General features: G+C 39.2%; 1 protein-coding gene across 5 annotated transcripts in view; it reads left to right on the plus strand.

Moving 5' to 3' along the window:
* Positions 1-17,839, plus strand: part of LOC128744369 (cGMP-dependent 3',5'-cyclic phosphodiesterase-like) — a 120,568-nt gene that overhangs the window by 94,618 nt on the left and 8,111 nt on the right. For all 5 annotated transcript variants that reach the window (XM_053841331.1, XM_053841332.1, XM_053841330.1 and 2 more), the window contains exons 8-11: positions 11,132-11,274; positions 11,399-11,465; positions 12,203-12,361; positions 12,442-12,770. In XM_053841331.1, the coding sequence (XP_053697306.1) occupies positions 11,132-11,274; positions 11,399-11,465; positions 12,203-12,361; positions 12,442-12,770 (698 nt within the window). The remainder of the gene's footprint in view (positions 1-11,131; positions 11,275-11,398; positions 11,466-12,202; positions 12,362-12,441; positions 12,771-17,839) is intronic.

A 17,839-nucleotide genomic window follows, 5' to 3' on the forward strand; every position in this document is an offset into this window, starting at 1 on the left:
AGCGGCTAAAACAAAAATCATCCCCTACCTTAAATGTGCCATCAAAAAGAATGTTCAATTTTGAATATGCGTAACTAAGTTCACTTCTATATGACTGAACAACTTTTCTCGCTCCTAACAAAAACTTTTAATTAAGTAGCGCTTTATACCAGAGCAGTGTACCGTATAAGCATTTGGAAGTAAAGTGTTCGTTGTAAATAGCGGGCGTAGTACGTGTTATGCACATATACAGCAAAATTAAAGTGACTCATGAAATTGATCGTACACTTGGGGTGAAAATAGTTTACTTATTACCGTGGACAATATTTCCATTATTATACCTTGTGTAATTTCACTCACGAGTTTTTGAAGCAGGAATGAGTTCAAATTAAGCACATATTAGAGGACCAAAACAGAAAATCGTTTGGTGTTAGACGGTTATCTAGGGATATATCAGCAGAGCCTCCAGTGATTTCTTGGCATAATAGGCCAAGGCCAAAAGATCACATCCTCTCATACTGTATTTCTTCCCGTTCATCACAAACCCCGAACAAAAGAAAAGCGGTTTGGACATTCTCTTCTCACTTATCGTCACCCACAGAAGGACCTTTTTTCAGGAACTTCGGGTGTAGAAGATTTATTTTTAACATCATCGCTCACCCCCTTGGTGGGGTAGGATTCAAGCAGCTCTCGTCATTCATTTTGACCATGTCACACTTCACCGGAAAGATGTTTTTAACCAGCACTTTCAGTCGCTTCTTCTGGGTGATTACCTGCTACTCAGACACCGATCTCGACCGACGCTTCCGCATCAAAATGTTCAATGTTTTGGTCAGACACTTCTTCACATTTTGGCAGATTGCTCTCGGCCCAAGACACGGAACGGTGCGGCCAGGTTGCCCTCGGTCTTTCTTTTCAGTTTCTGCTGCACTTTATGAACGCGCAGCACCAGGCTGCCATTGGACGCTATCGCCTTTCACCAGAAGGGAGAAGATCTTCGCTCCGGCGTGGAGGTAGCAGTACGAATAAAGCATCGAGCGTAGTTACTTGACTGTTTCCACTACAGCTGCTGCAAATTAACTGATGACTATTTCAATGTTTTGTGTACACAACAGGGTTTCTACGATTGGCGATGTATAGGTTGTTTCACCACCTGGTGAAACATGAAAAATCGCTAAAATTAGTAAATTTTTTAAAGAGCATGCGTAACTTCTCTATTACACTTATTTCTAGTGTTGTTCTGAAATCTGGCCAACCGACCTGTATATCAGTGAGCGGCCTTGAGTTCAATCCTTACAAACCTCACAACGCTTACAATGCTCCAAACTTTGGATTTTTCGATAGCGCATCCTTCGCAAGCTATCGCAGCTTGGAGACTTGGAGACTATTACTTACACCATGTTGTGATATTCACTAGAGAGCGAGAGGCTTAATATAAACTCAACAAAAACAGTGGACCATTCAATAGGCGAAGAACACATACTGTTACTCCCCCTATACTGATTGGTGTCAGACTAACCATCAATAAGGAAATTAAACTCCTCAAAATAATTCTGCATAAGAGCCTCGATTCGGCTGCCCACCTAGATTATGCTGTTAAGAAAGCATTTCGTTGAAAATATAGGGCTGTAGACTAAAAAGTTAAACAGTGAGCTGCGCACAATCAGGGGACTCCTAACTGGGCACAGCCCCACTGTTCATCATTTAAAGAATATCAAATGATATGGACACCTGCCGCTTTTGTAATTCTGAACTTAAAAGCTCAGCGCATCTGCTCTGCAATTTTGGGACTCTAACTTTATCTAGGCATAACTTTTTCGGAAGTTTCGTTCTTATTTCACATCAAGTATAGAACCCAAATCTGATATTATTAACCATATAGAATTGAGGCACAAGATTACAACTATCTAGCTCAATTTCATCAATGGGTGCGAACGGTCCATAATCTCAGTACAGAAATCAAAGTCTGCCCCAAAACACGATCATTTAGAGTTAGACTATCACAGTGATCATTTAGCCCAATGTCCTTTTGGCGTACAAAAAAGGGCCTCGCTTCTTAATCTGTACAGGGTCTCGCGTGCTGTAACGCCGGCTCTGTTATCTACCCGATATACAAAAAGGGCGACAAATTGAACTGTGAGAACTATAGAGCGATCATCGTTCTCAATGCCGCCTACAAAGTGCTGTCCCATATCGGTTTCCACCGACTATAACCAATTGCGAAAAGATTCGTGGGAACTTATCTCGGTCTACACGGTCCAAATATTCACATTGCGGCCGATCCTCCAAAAGGGCCGTGAATAGAGAGTTTCCACGCACCATTTCTTCGTTGACTTCAAGGCCGCATATGATACCATCGACCGGAAAGAGCTATGGAAAATCATGGACGAGAACAGCTTCCCCCAGCAAGCTCATCAAACTGATTCAATCTACGATGGATGGCACACAGTGTTGTGTTCGGATTTCGGGTGGATTGTCAAGTTCATTCGAATCACACAGAGGGCTGCGTCAAGGAGATGATCTCTCATGCCTGCTGTTCAACTTACCACTAGAAGGTGTTATGAATCGAGTGGATATCAACAAGCGGGGCACGATCTTCAACAAATCTAGTAAATTCGTCTGCTTTGCCGATGATATGGATATTATCGGCAGAACATCTGTGGCGGTGGCTGGACAGTACACCAGACTAAAGAATTTTGTCCGCTGACCGTCGAAGAGTTTGGACGCGCATTTTTACTGCGCAGTAACATAAGTACAATAATTTTTTTTTACCGACTTGCGAAAGCCTCGCGAATATTTATAAACAATTTTGACCGTCGCGCAACCGCGAGTAACTAGTATTTATAAACAATTTTTGACCGTCGCGTAACCGTGTGTAAATAATTTATCTTGTCCGCCGCGCAGTGAACTCCAGCCGTAATGAAGTGCAACGCTCCTGAATGTGGAATGACAAGTCTACGTCATCTTTGGAAGTGTCATGGAACATGCGGACGCAGCTTTCATGCTGCTTGTATTGGTGCTAAACGTGAGTGGGAGGACGATTTACGGAATTTCGTCCTGCCACTATGTACAGAATGCACACCAGACTTCACGGAAAAATACTCGCTGAAGCAAATAATCAGCAAGCAGACAGAAAGCCAACATCGAATCATCACACAATTGCAGAATATCACGCATATGCAGGACGCCGTGGAACAAATCGAAAAACGAATGGCTGCCATTGAACAACATTGGCATGTGGGAAATAAGCAAATAGCCACCACATTAGCCAGTATATCAAAACATTCTTTGTCAGCAAACGTAAGCGACCACCTCTCGGTCGTCGTACGAAATGCTAACAGCGAATTTTTTAAGCCGCTTAACGCGAAAATGGCAGAATCATTCCATCGTATCGAAGAAAAAATATCAGAAAACGTGAATGACACTATTGTAGCAGAAATCCAAAGACACACAAATAAACTTTTGGAAAAGCATTTTGGAAACGCTTTTGCTACACTTGAATCAAAAATTGACGCAATTGAATCATCAATTGAAGCCTCGTCAATTAGTAAGCTCAATTGTAGTATTGCAGCAAAAGAAGTACTAGACGAACTAAAAGTACTCTCTGCTGAAACCTCCAAAATGCATACAACACCAGTGTCCGTCAATCACCTCAGTCTTTCTGAAGAGATGGAACGATCACTGCATCCGTCCGCACCTGTAAATGACGCGAAAAATGACCCTTCACAAAATTCCGGCTGGCGTATAGTAGGCAGCAAAAAAATCTGGAAAGCTGACTGGAGTTCTTTTGATTCCAGGCAACGAACCCGCCGCTTTCAAGAAAAACAGGCAGAAATTGCAGCGCGAAGACGCAGACAACAACGTAAACGACAGCGTAAAAATTCGGACAACATCAATAATAACACACGTCACGATCATCACAATAACACTCAGCACAATAGCGAACACCGCAATGTCAGTAATAATATCTACAGTAGCAACGACTATGACAACACCAACAACAATATCCATAGAACTGTCGAAAGCAATCAGCCAATGCTTCCAAAAAATTATGCATTACCTCTGGACAAGGACCTGCTGGCAGCAGCAAAACTTCAATTTTCTGGACCACCAACAACGGACATAACATCCAAATTCATAAATTTCCAAAAAGGCGAAACAATTAATCCATATAGAACCGAAAACCAGACTAACACCACCCTGAACGAAAACGGAAATAACAACGCCAGCAATAACAATACCTCACACCCAGCTCCAGCACCTCCTCAAGACAGTCTATTTGAATGCGACCCAATGCGTCCACCTATAGTCCGGCTCACTCAGCAGTCAACAAACGGCGACGGACGCTTTCTGAAAGCTAGACTGCGCGACCCGAAAATAATGAAAATCGTCCGCCTGTACTTGGCATATATGAAAGACCAGCAGCCGTCAGTCTGTATAGAAGGACTAACATCAACCAGCATTCGAATGCTTTTGGCATCCGAAGGACTCCCGACGTCTCCCGAACATCTAAAGCGCATCTTTCTAGAAGTCTACCAGGAATATGGACTTTTACCGCCGGAAGCAGAAGCTGACTTGCAGTCGTACAGACAATTTTTAGAAAGCGAACGAACTCACCGCCTTCAGCAATTGCGCGAAAGTAACAATAAATTTTCGACAAGCGTTGTACCGTCACGTAAATCTTACAACGCGAATTTTCTCTACCATTGACGCACAACACGGAAGAATTTGAATCACCAAACGACGACGCCCAGTCTAATGAAGAAGAAATTTTATCGACGCGCTCTTTGGAGCTAGTAAACGTAAATGTAAGTAGTAATAATTTTCCAAAAACTTCTTCTGCACTAAAACAGAATGCGGCTGAAATTCTTGTGTATTGCCAGAATTTCAACCGCATGAAAAGTCCAGCCAAAATGAAGGAAATTCATCAAAATGTAATATCATCTTCTTTCAAAGTCATTCTTGGAACCGAAAGTAGCTGGGACGAAAGCGTCAAAAGCGAAGAAATTTTTGGAAATCTATTTAACGTATTCCGGCACGACCGTAATTTGTCTTTAAGTCAGAAAAAATCTGGAGGAGGTGTCCTCATAGCTATAAACTCTGACTTTACTTCGGAAGAAATAATTACTAGAAAGCACATCGAATTTGAAAATATATGGGCCAAAGCAACCATATACGGCGAAGTACACATTTTTTCAGCCGTGTACTTTCCTCCCGAACATGCTAATAAACAGTCTTATGAACTATTTTTCGAAGCAGTAGAAGACATTATTTCAAATATGGAACCCGAAGTAAAACTACATATTTACGGCGACTTCAATCAGCGCAATGTGGACTTCATTGTAGACATTGACAATGAATCCATTTTGCTTCCAGTAGTAGGCGAAAATGAAACATTGCATTACATTTTTGACAAAATTTCACAATTTGGCTTGCATCAAATAAATTCAGTCAAAAATAGTCAAAATGTTTATTTGGACTTACTTTTTACAAACTGCACAGACGACTTTGCTGTAAATGCTTCACTGTCTCCCTTATGGAAGAATGAAGCATTTCACACAGCAATCGAATACTCAATTTTCACACACAATAGCTCTTACCCTACTGACTTGGAATATGAAGAAGTGCCGGAATATAACAAAGCAAATTTTATAGAAATTAAGCGTAGACTATGTACAACAGAATGGCAACATGTGTTTTGTACTGAAGGAAATGTCGACTATGAAACAGAAAAATTCATCCTTTTCTTGAAGTGCCTTTTACACGAAACTGTACCAATGAAAAGAAGAAGACGAAGTAAACATAGTAAATGGCCTGTGTGGTTCAACCCACATCTAAAAAATCTTAAAAATAGAAAACAAAAAGCACACAAAAAATTCAAAAATGAAAACAATACCATTAACTTGAATAATTATCTCAATATTAGCGAAGAACTCAACTCGGCCACTAAAATCGCGTATGAAGAATATAATAGTAAAGTCGAAAATGAAGTCAAATCATGCCCAAAAAATTTCTTTAACTATGTAAATACTAAATTGAAAAGTAGTAATTTCCCATCCCAAATGAAACTTGACGGGCTTATTGGAAATAATACTAATGAAATCTGCAACCTTTTCGCAAATTTCTTTCAAGAAGTATATACAACATTTACTGAAGAAGACCGCGACCAAGAATATTTCTCATTTATCCCCGAATTTTCTAACGACATATCTGTCTCTCAACTATCAGAAATTGACGTATTTGAAGCACTCAAAGGCTTGAATGCGTCAAAAGGGCCGGGGCCTGACGGAATAGCACCCATATTTCTCAAAAACCTGGCCGAAGAACTTGCTACACCATTACAACGCCTATTTAACATGTCTCTGAAAAATGGAAAATTCCCGAAAATATGGAAATCTTCGTATTTAGTCCCTATCTTCAAATCAGGAACAAAATCAGACATCCGAAACTACCGTGGAATTGCCATTATCTCTTGCATTCCTAAACTATTTGAATCAATTATAAATGAAAAAAATTTTCAACAAGTAAAACACAAAATTACAAGTCAGCAACACGGCTTTTTTAAAGGCCGCTCTACTGCCTCAAATCTTCTGGAATTTGTAACTTTTACTCTTAATGCAATGGACAGTGGCAACCACGTAGAAGCTATTTACACGGACTTTAGTAAGGCATTTGACAGAATAGACATACCATTATTAATCTTCAAATTAGGCAAAATTGGAATAGAACCGAAGCTCTTGAAATGGCTTCAATCATATTTAACGGAACGTAAACAAATTGTTCGCCTCCTCCCCCCTCTGGGGTTCCCCAAGGTTCCCACTTAGGGCCACTTCTTTTCATTTTGCACGTAAATGACATTTCCTACATACTTAACCACTCAAAAGTACTTGTATATGCAGACGACATGAAAATATATATGGAAATAAAAAATGCCCATGACGTCGCAGTATTTCAGAATGAAGTCAATGTATTCAACACTTGGTGCAACAAATCTTTACTAAACCTCAATGTAAAAAAATGTAACTCAATAGCATTTAGCAGGAAAATTCAAACTCCCTCTATTGACATATACTTAGGAAACAATATTGTACCAAAATGTAAAATTGTAAGGGATCTAGGAGTAATCTTAGACTCAAAACTAACATTTACAGAACATTACAATACCATTATTAACAAAGCAAATAGAATGCTGGGCTTTATCAAACGCTTCAGTCATAATTTCAAAGACCCATACACAATAAAACTTTTATACATTACATATGTAAGACCTATTCTGGAATATTGCAATATTGTATGGCACCCACAGACTGCGTTACACGAAGGACGCATTGAATCTGTTCAGAAACAATTTCTACTATACGCGCTTCGAAAACTTAACTGGACAGTATTTCCATTACCATCTTATGAAGCGCGCTGCATGCTTATCCATATACAAACACTTAAAGAACGTCGCGAACAAGCAATGCTTTACTTTATCAATGACATTATTTCTCAACGCATCCAGTCCGCAGATTTGCTTGCTCAATTAAACTTTTATGCGCCGAGTCGTAACCTTAGAACTAGAAAAATATTTATGGAAAAATCATATAAAACCAATTATGCGAAAAATGGACCAGTCAATAACATGATGCGTCTTTATAATCAAAATTGCGAAAGAATTGACATCACTATGTCCAGAATCCAAATTAAACTACGACTTAGCCATAGGAATAATGTATAGTATATAAGTAAACATTGTAATAATATTATTGTATGTAGTCTACAAATGCTTGACGAATAAAACTGTTCAAAAAGCGCGAAACAGAAAAGATTAAATAGGTAAATACGTCTAAAACAAAGTACATGCTAGCCAGCAGAACCGAGGCCGATCGACGCCGCGATGAGTTTGAGGAAATCAACGAATTTGTCAACCTTTGCTCACTGGTAACGGCGGACAACAATACCAGCCGTGAGATTCCGAGGCGTATTATCAGCGGAAGTCGTCCTTATTGTGCGCTTTACAAGCAATTGTGGTCGAGCAGACTAACGCTGTGAACCATTTCGCGAAATTTTTAACTTTTTGGTTAAAATTTGACAGTTCGATGGTTATTTCTCCTCGAATGGTTAAAATCAGTTCAGAATGCGAACCATTTCTTATTTGACGGATTGATAGTTTTTTTTGCTCAATGAGAGCATATAAGGTGAGGATGAAAATATTGTTTATTATGTCCGAGTTAAAATTGGATGAATTTTTGATGTACATTTGCTTCTATTTGATAGATAAAATTCATCTAATTTCAACCCAAATTGTTTGAACAAATTTATTATGCGATAAGCATCCATACCAATGTAAAAAAAAATCCAACGAAAAATCAGTGAAACACGTCGAAGCTCTCTTCCTCACCTGTGCATATTTCATTGGCTCTGAAGCGAACCATCGAACTGTCAAAACCTTGGTCAAAACTAACCATGCTCCCGAGCAGGGTTGTTTTCGAAAAACCATCGAACTGTCAAATTTTAACCAAAAAGTTAAAAATTTCGCGAAATGGTTCACAGCCTAAGTCAATAAAGCAGACTAAGCCGTACAAATTGTACCCTGATGCAAGACGCCAATGAGACCGCACAGTGAGCAGAATCAACCGTAAAAACAGAACTTTTTGTTGCCTTTGTGTAAATGACGAGAAGTAGCCCATTTTGCCTCATTCACCCCTATTTTTCAATAGTTTTGAAAGAATCATGTACACTGAAGTCGCTTTTTACGCGGTTTTTTACGCGACTATTTTTACGCGAATTTCGGAATTTACGCGGTTTTTAACGCGATTTTCGAAATTTTCGCGGTTTTTTTACGCGAATTTCGGAATTCACGTGACTATTTTTACGCGAATTTCGGAATTTATGCGGTTTTTTACGCGAATTTCGGAATTTACGCGGTTTTTTACGCGATTTTCGGAATTTACGCAGTTTTTACGCGATTGTCGGAATTTACGCGGATGTGCTCAAAACGTCTATTTTTTCGCGTCGTGTTGAAATCCACAGTTTTCTTACGCGAAATTTTGGTTTTTTACGCAATTTTTGGAATTTACGCGGTTTTTTTTTACGCGATTTTCGGAATTTACGCGGTTTTTTACGCGATTTTCGGAATTTACGCGGTTTTTTACGCAATTTTCGGAATTTACGTGATTTTCGGAATTTACGCGGATGTGCTCAAAACGTCTATTTTTTCGCGTAGTGTTGAAATCCACAAAGTTTTTTTACGCGAAATTTTGGTTTTTTTACGCGAATTTTGAAATTTACGCGTTTTTTACGCGAATTTCGGAATTTACGGGGGTTTTTACGCAATTTTCGGAATTTACGCGGTTTTTTACGCGAATTTCGAAATTTACGCGGTTTTTTTACGCGAATTTTGGAATTTACGCGGGACGTATCCTTCGCGTAAAAAGCGACTTGAGTGTACAAACTTTCTTTAATTTGAGACTCTATGGCAAGGAAAGAAGAAGAATGTGAAAAAGGTCAATGAACAATGAACATGGTTCTTGTACTACAGGCAAAATGCCAATTCGATACTTTTCCCAGAGATTTTCAAAAAGGCATGTATGTTGTGCAGGTTGAAAAATTCAGAAGATCGAACAACGTTCCAGTCGTGTAAGGGAATGCTTTGCCTTGTTTTACCCTACAAATAATAATTAGATAATACCTGGGATTTAATATAAAGAAAACTTATCCAATTTAATTCTACTATGTAAATTTATTCTTGACAGATACGTATTTCGCCTACGACTTGCAGGCTTCCTCAGTAGCTGTTTTCGAACCGAAGTTCGAAATCCCAGATTTCGTATTATACTAAGACGCTCCAAAAACTACAGTCAATTAGATAATATGTCTTTTCATGCATGCCAACAACTAAGGAATTATTCGCGTTGGTAACAGTTCGGACCCGTTCCGATCAGAAATTTTATTCCGATCACAATCAAACTGTATGCTATTAACACCGTCACCGGAATTCAGAATATGATTTCTGATCAGAACGGGCCCGATCGGAATGTAGAATCGAGGCAAATATACTCTCTAATTGTAACGTGCGTGTACGTGTGCTAGATGCTATATAATTTTTAGGCTCCAATGATGTAATTTTTAAAGTATTTAGACATCAAAGCTCCAAATTCAACTGACAGGCTGAGGACACTGAAAACAATCGTGAAAGTAATGAAAAAATAACAACTGCCTTGACGATTTTAATCTGCTTTGAATTTCCTATTGCAAGTGTAACGATATTTTCGTCGATTACTGTCCAGGCGCACATGCAGATGGCAATTCGAATCCCAAGGGAAAACTGGCAGTTTTGGAACTAAATAATTAAAATCTGAAACGAACCTCAAGTTAATATAAGTTCATATAAATAACACGGAAAGTTAATATAATAACACGTAACATGTTCTTATTTGAAGTGTGACCGTTTGACCAGTCTCGTACATGCTGTTTTTTTAATAACGCAAAATTTTAGATTAACTCTGTGCTTCATTTCATTTGACTCAAAGTGATTCGCAGAAAAATCCAAACAACATCTTGTTTGCGAACCTGTTTCAAATAATCTGTAGGACAGATTGTGTAAAAAGCTGCATGTAAACAACTGACAGCTGTGTCAACCTAGGAATAACAATCGCGATTCGTTTAAAGCAGAAGTTGCGAAAACTTGTTGATCATGATCGTTTTAATGATGCCATCTGTTTCAAATGCTAATGAAAAGGTAGTTTCTGGAAGCAATAATTTTGAACCCAATGCGAATTTAAGATTCGATAATAGTAAGAGAATTTTTGATTGTTTAAATTTCAAAGCATAATTTACTATCCAAATATCAAAAACCACATAATTACAATCAGCGTACTTTACATGAGGATTGCGTTTCGAACCGCTTGTGAAAGCTGTTTTCCAACGAAAATTGAATCGTGCGGTTTTTTCAACCAAACTTGATAGACACACGTCTGACGTTCTGAGTAAACGGCTTATTCACTCCGACCGGTCTGATGTGTGCTCTGACATTTATCCAGCTCCATATCCTTTTCCATTGAAACCCATTTCTCAATCAACATTTCGAATTCTCCCGCAGAGGAGATTCCTATTACAACTAAGGAACATGCAAGCTTTTCATCCCCAATTTCTCGTTCCACTCTGGCAGGCATCCAAAGAGATTCGAATAGCGAGCGGCAAAGGGATAGCCGGCTACGTCGCCCAAACCGGCAAGCTGCTAAATATTCGGAACGCTTATCAGCATCCGCTGTTCTACAAAGGCGTCGACGAGTCTACGGGGTTCAAAACGCGGTAAATATCTAAATGTGCTGTCACCGCGCGTCGCACAACACTGTTGCGCCATTTCTGCTACATATCTACTACATATGTGTGTGATTGGTTTTTCCTTTTTCTCTTGCTCTCCTGCTACTTTTAGGAACATTCTTTGCTTTCCCATCTGCGATGAGGCAGGTGTAATCGGAGTAGCACAACTGTGCAACAAGGTGAGTAAACTGGAATCTATTTATTTCTTGAAATGACCTCCTTCGTTGGTCGGGTTATTATTGTAGACATAGCACTATGATGTGTGTTTAATCGATTTTCACTCACCACCGTTTTAAACAAGGCATTTTTTGCTAGTGTCTTTGGACTTGGTTTCTTCTACAACAAAATACTGTTTTTTTTCTGCACGTAGCACAATTTAATCTTTTCCAGCGGTCAATTTATTGTCTCAAAGTTTTCCTAGTTGAGCACGACGAGGTGGCAAACATCATTCAACTCCCACAGCAACATTCTTCCAGGCGATTTGTTCAACCGACCGAAGCAGGAAATGGCAATTCAAATAGAATGTTACAAGCACATTTCCACCGGCATCAATTCACCCATATCAACAATTTTGCACTTTCAGCAGCGTCCTTGCCCTGTTGGGGTGTGAGTTTTCTTTATGTTGTTCTGCTCCGTTTCCCCAAAGCTCGTGCGCTTTGCAGAATTGGGTTGCGTTGGCGTGATTTACATACATGCACTTTATCATGATGAAGGCAAGGAGGTTTCAGAGAAAAAATACTAATCTGTTTGAGAAAAACTCTCCACGTCACGTCATATGATTCGGTATGACTTCTGCCTATGAAAATCAACTAAATTTGTTCTAGTCATTCTGACTATAAATCGCTCGCTTTCCACCAAACAAATATACCTACCTAGATATGTAGTCTAATATCAATCAACTCCCAACTCGTTTCAGCTGAATGGCTTTCACTTCGATCGGTGCGACGAGGAGGTGGCCACCGCGTTTTCCGTGTACTGTGGCATCAGCATCATGCATGCGCTCGTGCACAAGCAGGTACAGAAAGCGGAAGCTCGCTTCAAGCTCTCCCAGGAACTGCTGCTGTACCACATGAAGGTACGTACCGCACGTGCTGCGAGCTCGGCGGCGATCCCTTTTTTCATCACTCCATTACATTGCAATTGATTCATTCGCAGGTTCCGGATACCGAAATTCAGCACGTGCTGGAAGGAGTGAGTGCACCCGAAGTGCAACAGCACACAGTGGACTTTCCGCAGTTTGACTTTTGCCCTCGCGACGTGAAAGACTTCGCCCTGTCGGTGCAGCTATCGATGAGGATGTTCACTGATCTCAATTTCGTGGCCTCATTCCAAATTCATGAAGACAAGCTGGCACGATTTATTCTGATGGTGCAGAAAGGCTATCGGGATACTCCGTATCACAACTGGTGGCACGCTTTCTCGGTTGCTCACTTTGCCTACGCGCTGATGATGAATTTGCAACTGATTGAAAAAGGGATCATAACGTAAGTGATTTTGCTTCTTTTTTTTTTTTCTAAGGATGTATGCTCGTTCGTAAGATACGGAGAGGTTCCCTTGCCACTGGTAACTATGGAGAAACTCTAAATGCCTTTCACTTCATACTGATGGGACAATTCGTTTCTCCATCTATGTTGATTCGGTGACAAAATCAATTAGGGAATTTTGATTCTGCTTTGATGGAAGGCTCAGCCGGAAAGCTTCGTTCACGCGGACTTTCAACGATTTTCAAATGTTTACGTGAACTAAAATTAGATTTAACGAAATTGCACGTCAATTCCTTGAGGCGAGCAATTTAAAGTTAGCACGTTTTTACCTTCTACTTGTCGTTCTCTAAGACTAACTGATATAATTCAAATCAGTTGAACATAAAATCATCCGGGTACTTTATATAGATTTATTCAGTCTTGCTTTCACTATTGGTAGAGCAAGAACCAGGAATGGTTAGATCACTTTGACTCAATTTTGATTCATTTGACAGTACCGTCGTATACGAGCAAAATTTCACAAAGTTAAGTATGAAACATTTATAGAACTCGTTATTATCTACAATTTTGCTGAATAAAGTGTTGCTGTAACTTGTGTAGTTACAGCGCTACAATGCTAGTACCTCGTTAGTAACTAAATGAACGTTCATTTAGTTACTAAAGAGGTACTAGCATTGTGGCGCCGTAACTACAAAAGTTACAGCAACACTTTATTCAGCAAAATTGTAGATAATAACGAGTTCTATAAATGTTTCATACATAACTTTGTGAAATTTTGCTCGGCTACGACGGTACTGTCAAATGAATCAAAATTGAGTCAAAGTGATCGAACCATCCCTGGCAAGAACTACGGATTCTTCAATTTTCAAATTTTTAAATATTGTTTATTCTCCCTAAGTGATTCTTATGTAAAGTTGTCTAACGAGCACTTTATGCAACAAAAATGAAACTGGGGATTTTTTAAGATCTTCGCGTTTTTCATTTTAAATTACAAAAATAAATATGATGGTAACGAATTAAATACAATGTCATCGTAATAACATGATTCGATTACGCGACCAAAAATCTATGGACATAACGGGCCCTATTCTCACCGCCATCTCACCTAATTTTTTTAGGTGAGAGCACAATTTACGATTCTGAGAGCCACCTGGTTGACTCCGCTCACCTGGGTGACTGCACAAATCAATTAGGGGTTGTTGGATGAAGTGAGGGTGACTGACAGAATAGGTCCCGTGAGAGAAGTGAGGTGAGTGTGAGGGGTGACTGTGAGAATAGGGGCCAACTTTACATCAATTAGGTTTATACACAATTGAACGCAATCATACTTCATTTCAAGTTTTTCCAAGAATTATTTCCGAAAGTACTAAACACGAGATGAATCTGACACTTCTTGCCTGTACATGTCACCCAGTTAGGCCGATAAAATATTTCGGAACTTACATTTTTTCGATTATCATGGACAGAGAGCAGTTGTTGCAAAAATCTATGTATGTATTGTTTGAACCGTGTGCAAGAGCTATCCAACTTCCAGAAAAATGTGGAAATAGTTTGAAACACAACTCAACATTTCAAGTGTTTACTGCGAGTAATCAGCAAATTCTCTTCGTCATATTCAAAACAGGCAGGAAAACCAAGAGAACTTTGTATTTGAAAACGTAGTAAAAATTTTTAATTTTCTTACGTTATCTTTTCTTCGATAACGAAGAGTCATTCCATAAACATTAATGTCAATGAATTTCGCATCAAAGTTGGTTCAAATTCTGTTTTCTCGTCTATATGTTGGGAAAGTAGACGAAGACCCGCCATAGACGAACCAATCCAGCACCCTACCCCTACTCCTAAATGATAAAGATGAAAACTTAGGGAGATTCTTCTTAAAGGTCCAAATAACCACACTCGTTTGTACTTCGAGTTGTAACTTTAAACTAAACTTTACTGAGTTCGATCAGCAGGTTTTATTCACGGTTCTGTTTATCCAGATTATGCTCGTAACATGACAGTGCTATCATCGATTATTTAACTAAATCTGTTATACTTAAAATTACAAAGTACTTTGCACGAAAGTGTAGAGTTTTGCTAATTTTATGGATACAACAACTCTTAACCCTTTTTAGTTATAATGTTATCTAATCCAATCTATAAGTATACTGTGTAAAAAAGATAATACAATTCATAATTTTCAGGAATAAACATTTTTCAACTTAATTACAATTTATCTGAGACATCACCATACATAAAGCCCAATTCGAATTTTACCTTTTTCAATCGATTCGATCACCTTTTAGGAGTTTTAAACTCTGCGGCTTCTCTTCGATTCCCATCAGTTGAATCCATACTTCGACTGTTAATGACGGGTTCTTCAAACCCTCGAAATGCTTCTTCATTCTAGCAACTCAATGAATGCGAACCTCGTTTGCAGGTGAAACTTTCCACACGTTCCTCGTCATTCCTACTAGCACCAGAGGATAGCGTTCCGCACGCCTTAGCAGTTGAATGATTCGGTGACTGGAGCTGACTATAATGTGCTGTAGCGCCCTCATGCCCTACCGCTGTCAAAGGTGTTTCCATATACTGGGCTAACTCGACCAAGCTTGTCGCCAAGCGATTAATCAATCTGTCCAAAGCTGGCTCCAGTTTGATGGTGAAGTTGCTTTCCACTTCGTTGTTAAAACAAACGGTTTGTACACCGGAGATAGCTTCAACCACGTTAGATTTTCCTTGTGATATATTGCCAAAAGTTCCGTTATTGATGGCTGACGCTACCAGTATGGCAATAATTTCCACTATTAGCTATTGTCTAACCAAAATAAGCCAAAAAATGGAGCAGAAAAAAAGGTAAAACGCTTACCAAATAAGTTTCTTTTGCACCGGCTCACAGTGCAATGTTTGGCTGCAAAACCCGTGGAAAAATCTGACCGGATCCGCTAACTCAATCCTGTTCAACTAATACTAATCCTTTCGGGCTCCTCCCGATCAACTGAAAACCAAAAAATGTCCAAAGAATCCTGTACAGTTGTCGTCAGTAAACGTTCCAGGGAGCTTGGTCCACTCTGAATTAAAATAATCCGGTCCTTTATCCTACTGGATGTTTTGTCAGCAAGTTTCCAAAGAGTCAAAGTGAGATTAAAAAACCTATTGGTAAATAAAAAAAGAAAATAATGAAACAAAGCTGTCAAAATTATTGGTTTTAATTTTTAAACAAAAAAGAAACTGCAGCCTTTGTTGACCCAAACAAAAAATTTCTCTATTTGGCAAATAATTATGTTAAATAATGAGGGTATCCGAATCACAAAGTAATCTATTCTTTCCCTAGCAGAAAAATATGACGCAACACAGCGGGCGCAAAAGCATTTTTTTACCTCTAACGCAAACACCAGCTGAATACAAAACGGCTTCAAACAAAACCTGTACACTATCCGGCTGTGAAAACGCAATCAAAGTCACGGATTTTTGCACTTTCACTGTTTTCCCCGCGCACTAAATGGTCAATCACTAGGTGCAGTACGCCGCTACAGCAATGTTTTCTGCTTTCCGAAGCAAACATTACCGGTTAAACACTTTAACTTCCACTTGTCTCGTCGCCACTTGGTAAAGATGAAAACTTAGGGAGATTCTTCTCAAAGCTCCGAATGACCACACGCGTTTGTACTTCGAGTTTTAACTTTAAACTAAACTTTGCTGAGTTCGATCTGTCTACTGTCAAACACATTGAGTAGGGATAGGGTTGCCAGTTCCTTGGTTTATCCATCAGATTATGCCAAGGGAATGCGCCATTAACGAGAGCAGCGAGTACAACATCGAACAATGAAAATCGACGTTTTGCTTTTTTCTTTTTTTTCTCGCCATGTTACTGCCATTGAAATTTGACACTTTTGGAAGCGTTGACAGTTTTGGAAGCGCGATATTATCCTCTGTCAAATACATAGCGAGGGATAGCACAGCGCATCCCCTCGGATTATGCTCGTAGCATGACAGTGTTACCTTCGATTATTTCACTAAATCTGTTTTACTCGACCCCCCGGCACGTCGCCATTTTACTATGGGCTCTATTCTGTAAGTCACGTCGAGCAACTCGGCTCGACTCAGTCACTGTCGAGTGTCGAGTGCAAGAAGAACGGGCAGCATAGCGGCTCAATGCACGACCAAAACAAAGCTAGCTCAGGCGTCACTTGCTAACCGTTTAGTCACTAGCTTTTTGGCGGTGGACTCAGTCGAGTTACTCGACAAAATCGGGTCGCCTGTGACTTACATAATACCAAAAGTCGACTAGTCGAGCAAAGTGACACTCGACGTGACTTACAGAATAGGACCCTATGACCGAAATATAAAACGTCAATAGACAGAGCGGGAAATCATTTCATACACTCTTAAATGATTCTACCTGTAAATTGGTCGGATTTAGTTAAAGTTAGGTTGAAACTACTCAAAATGCCTTAAAGTGTACAAACTCAGATTTTGAGTAGTTTTTCAACCAAAAAATTGGTAGTAGGAACTTAAAATTGCGTTATTTGTCATAGAGAATAATTCAATTATCGGTAGCAAGTAGCCAAAATTGGTTGAAATTTTTACCCAAAGTTTGAGTTTGTACACTTTAAGGGCATTTTGAGTAGTTTCAACCTAGCTTTAACTAAATCCGACCTATTTACAGATAGAATCATTTAAGAGTGTAGAAAATATATGCAGCGGCCATTGTTGTTTGGGTCCCGGCAGCGAAGGGCTCATCAGTATGGGGGTACTGTCAAATTATATGTGAGAGTGTGTTGGTGACACCAAGCTGGTTTTACTTAAAATTACAAAGTACTGTGCATGAAGGTGTACAGTTTTGCTAATTTTATGGATACAACACTAATTTAGATTGAAATTGGAGATTTTACGCTTTCAGAGCACCAGTGCAACATGCGAAATTCTTTTTGAATAGATAATATGAAAAATATGTTCAAAACAGATTTCTTGACATTTTGGCATCAATATTGCAACATTGTCACCAAGCGTTCCAGAGTTATCATCCTTTAAAAACTAAAATCCAAGCAAATAACGAAAATGAAAAAAATATTTCGCAAATTTCG

This window comes from Sabethes cyaneus, chromosome 3, assembly GCF_943734655.1.
Source record: "Sabethes cyaneus chromosome 3, idSabCyanKW18_F2, whole genome shotgun sequence".
Lineage (NCBI taxonomy): Eukaryota > Metazoa > Arthropoda > Insecta > Diptera > Culicidae > Sabethes > Sabethes cyaneus.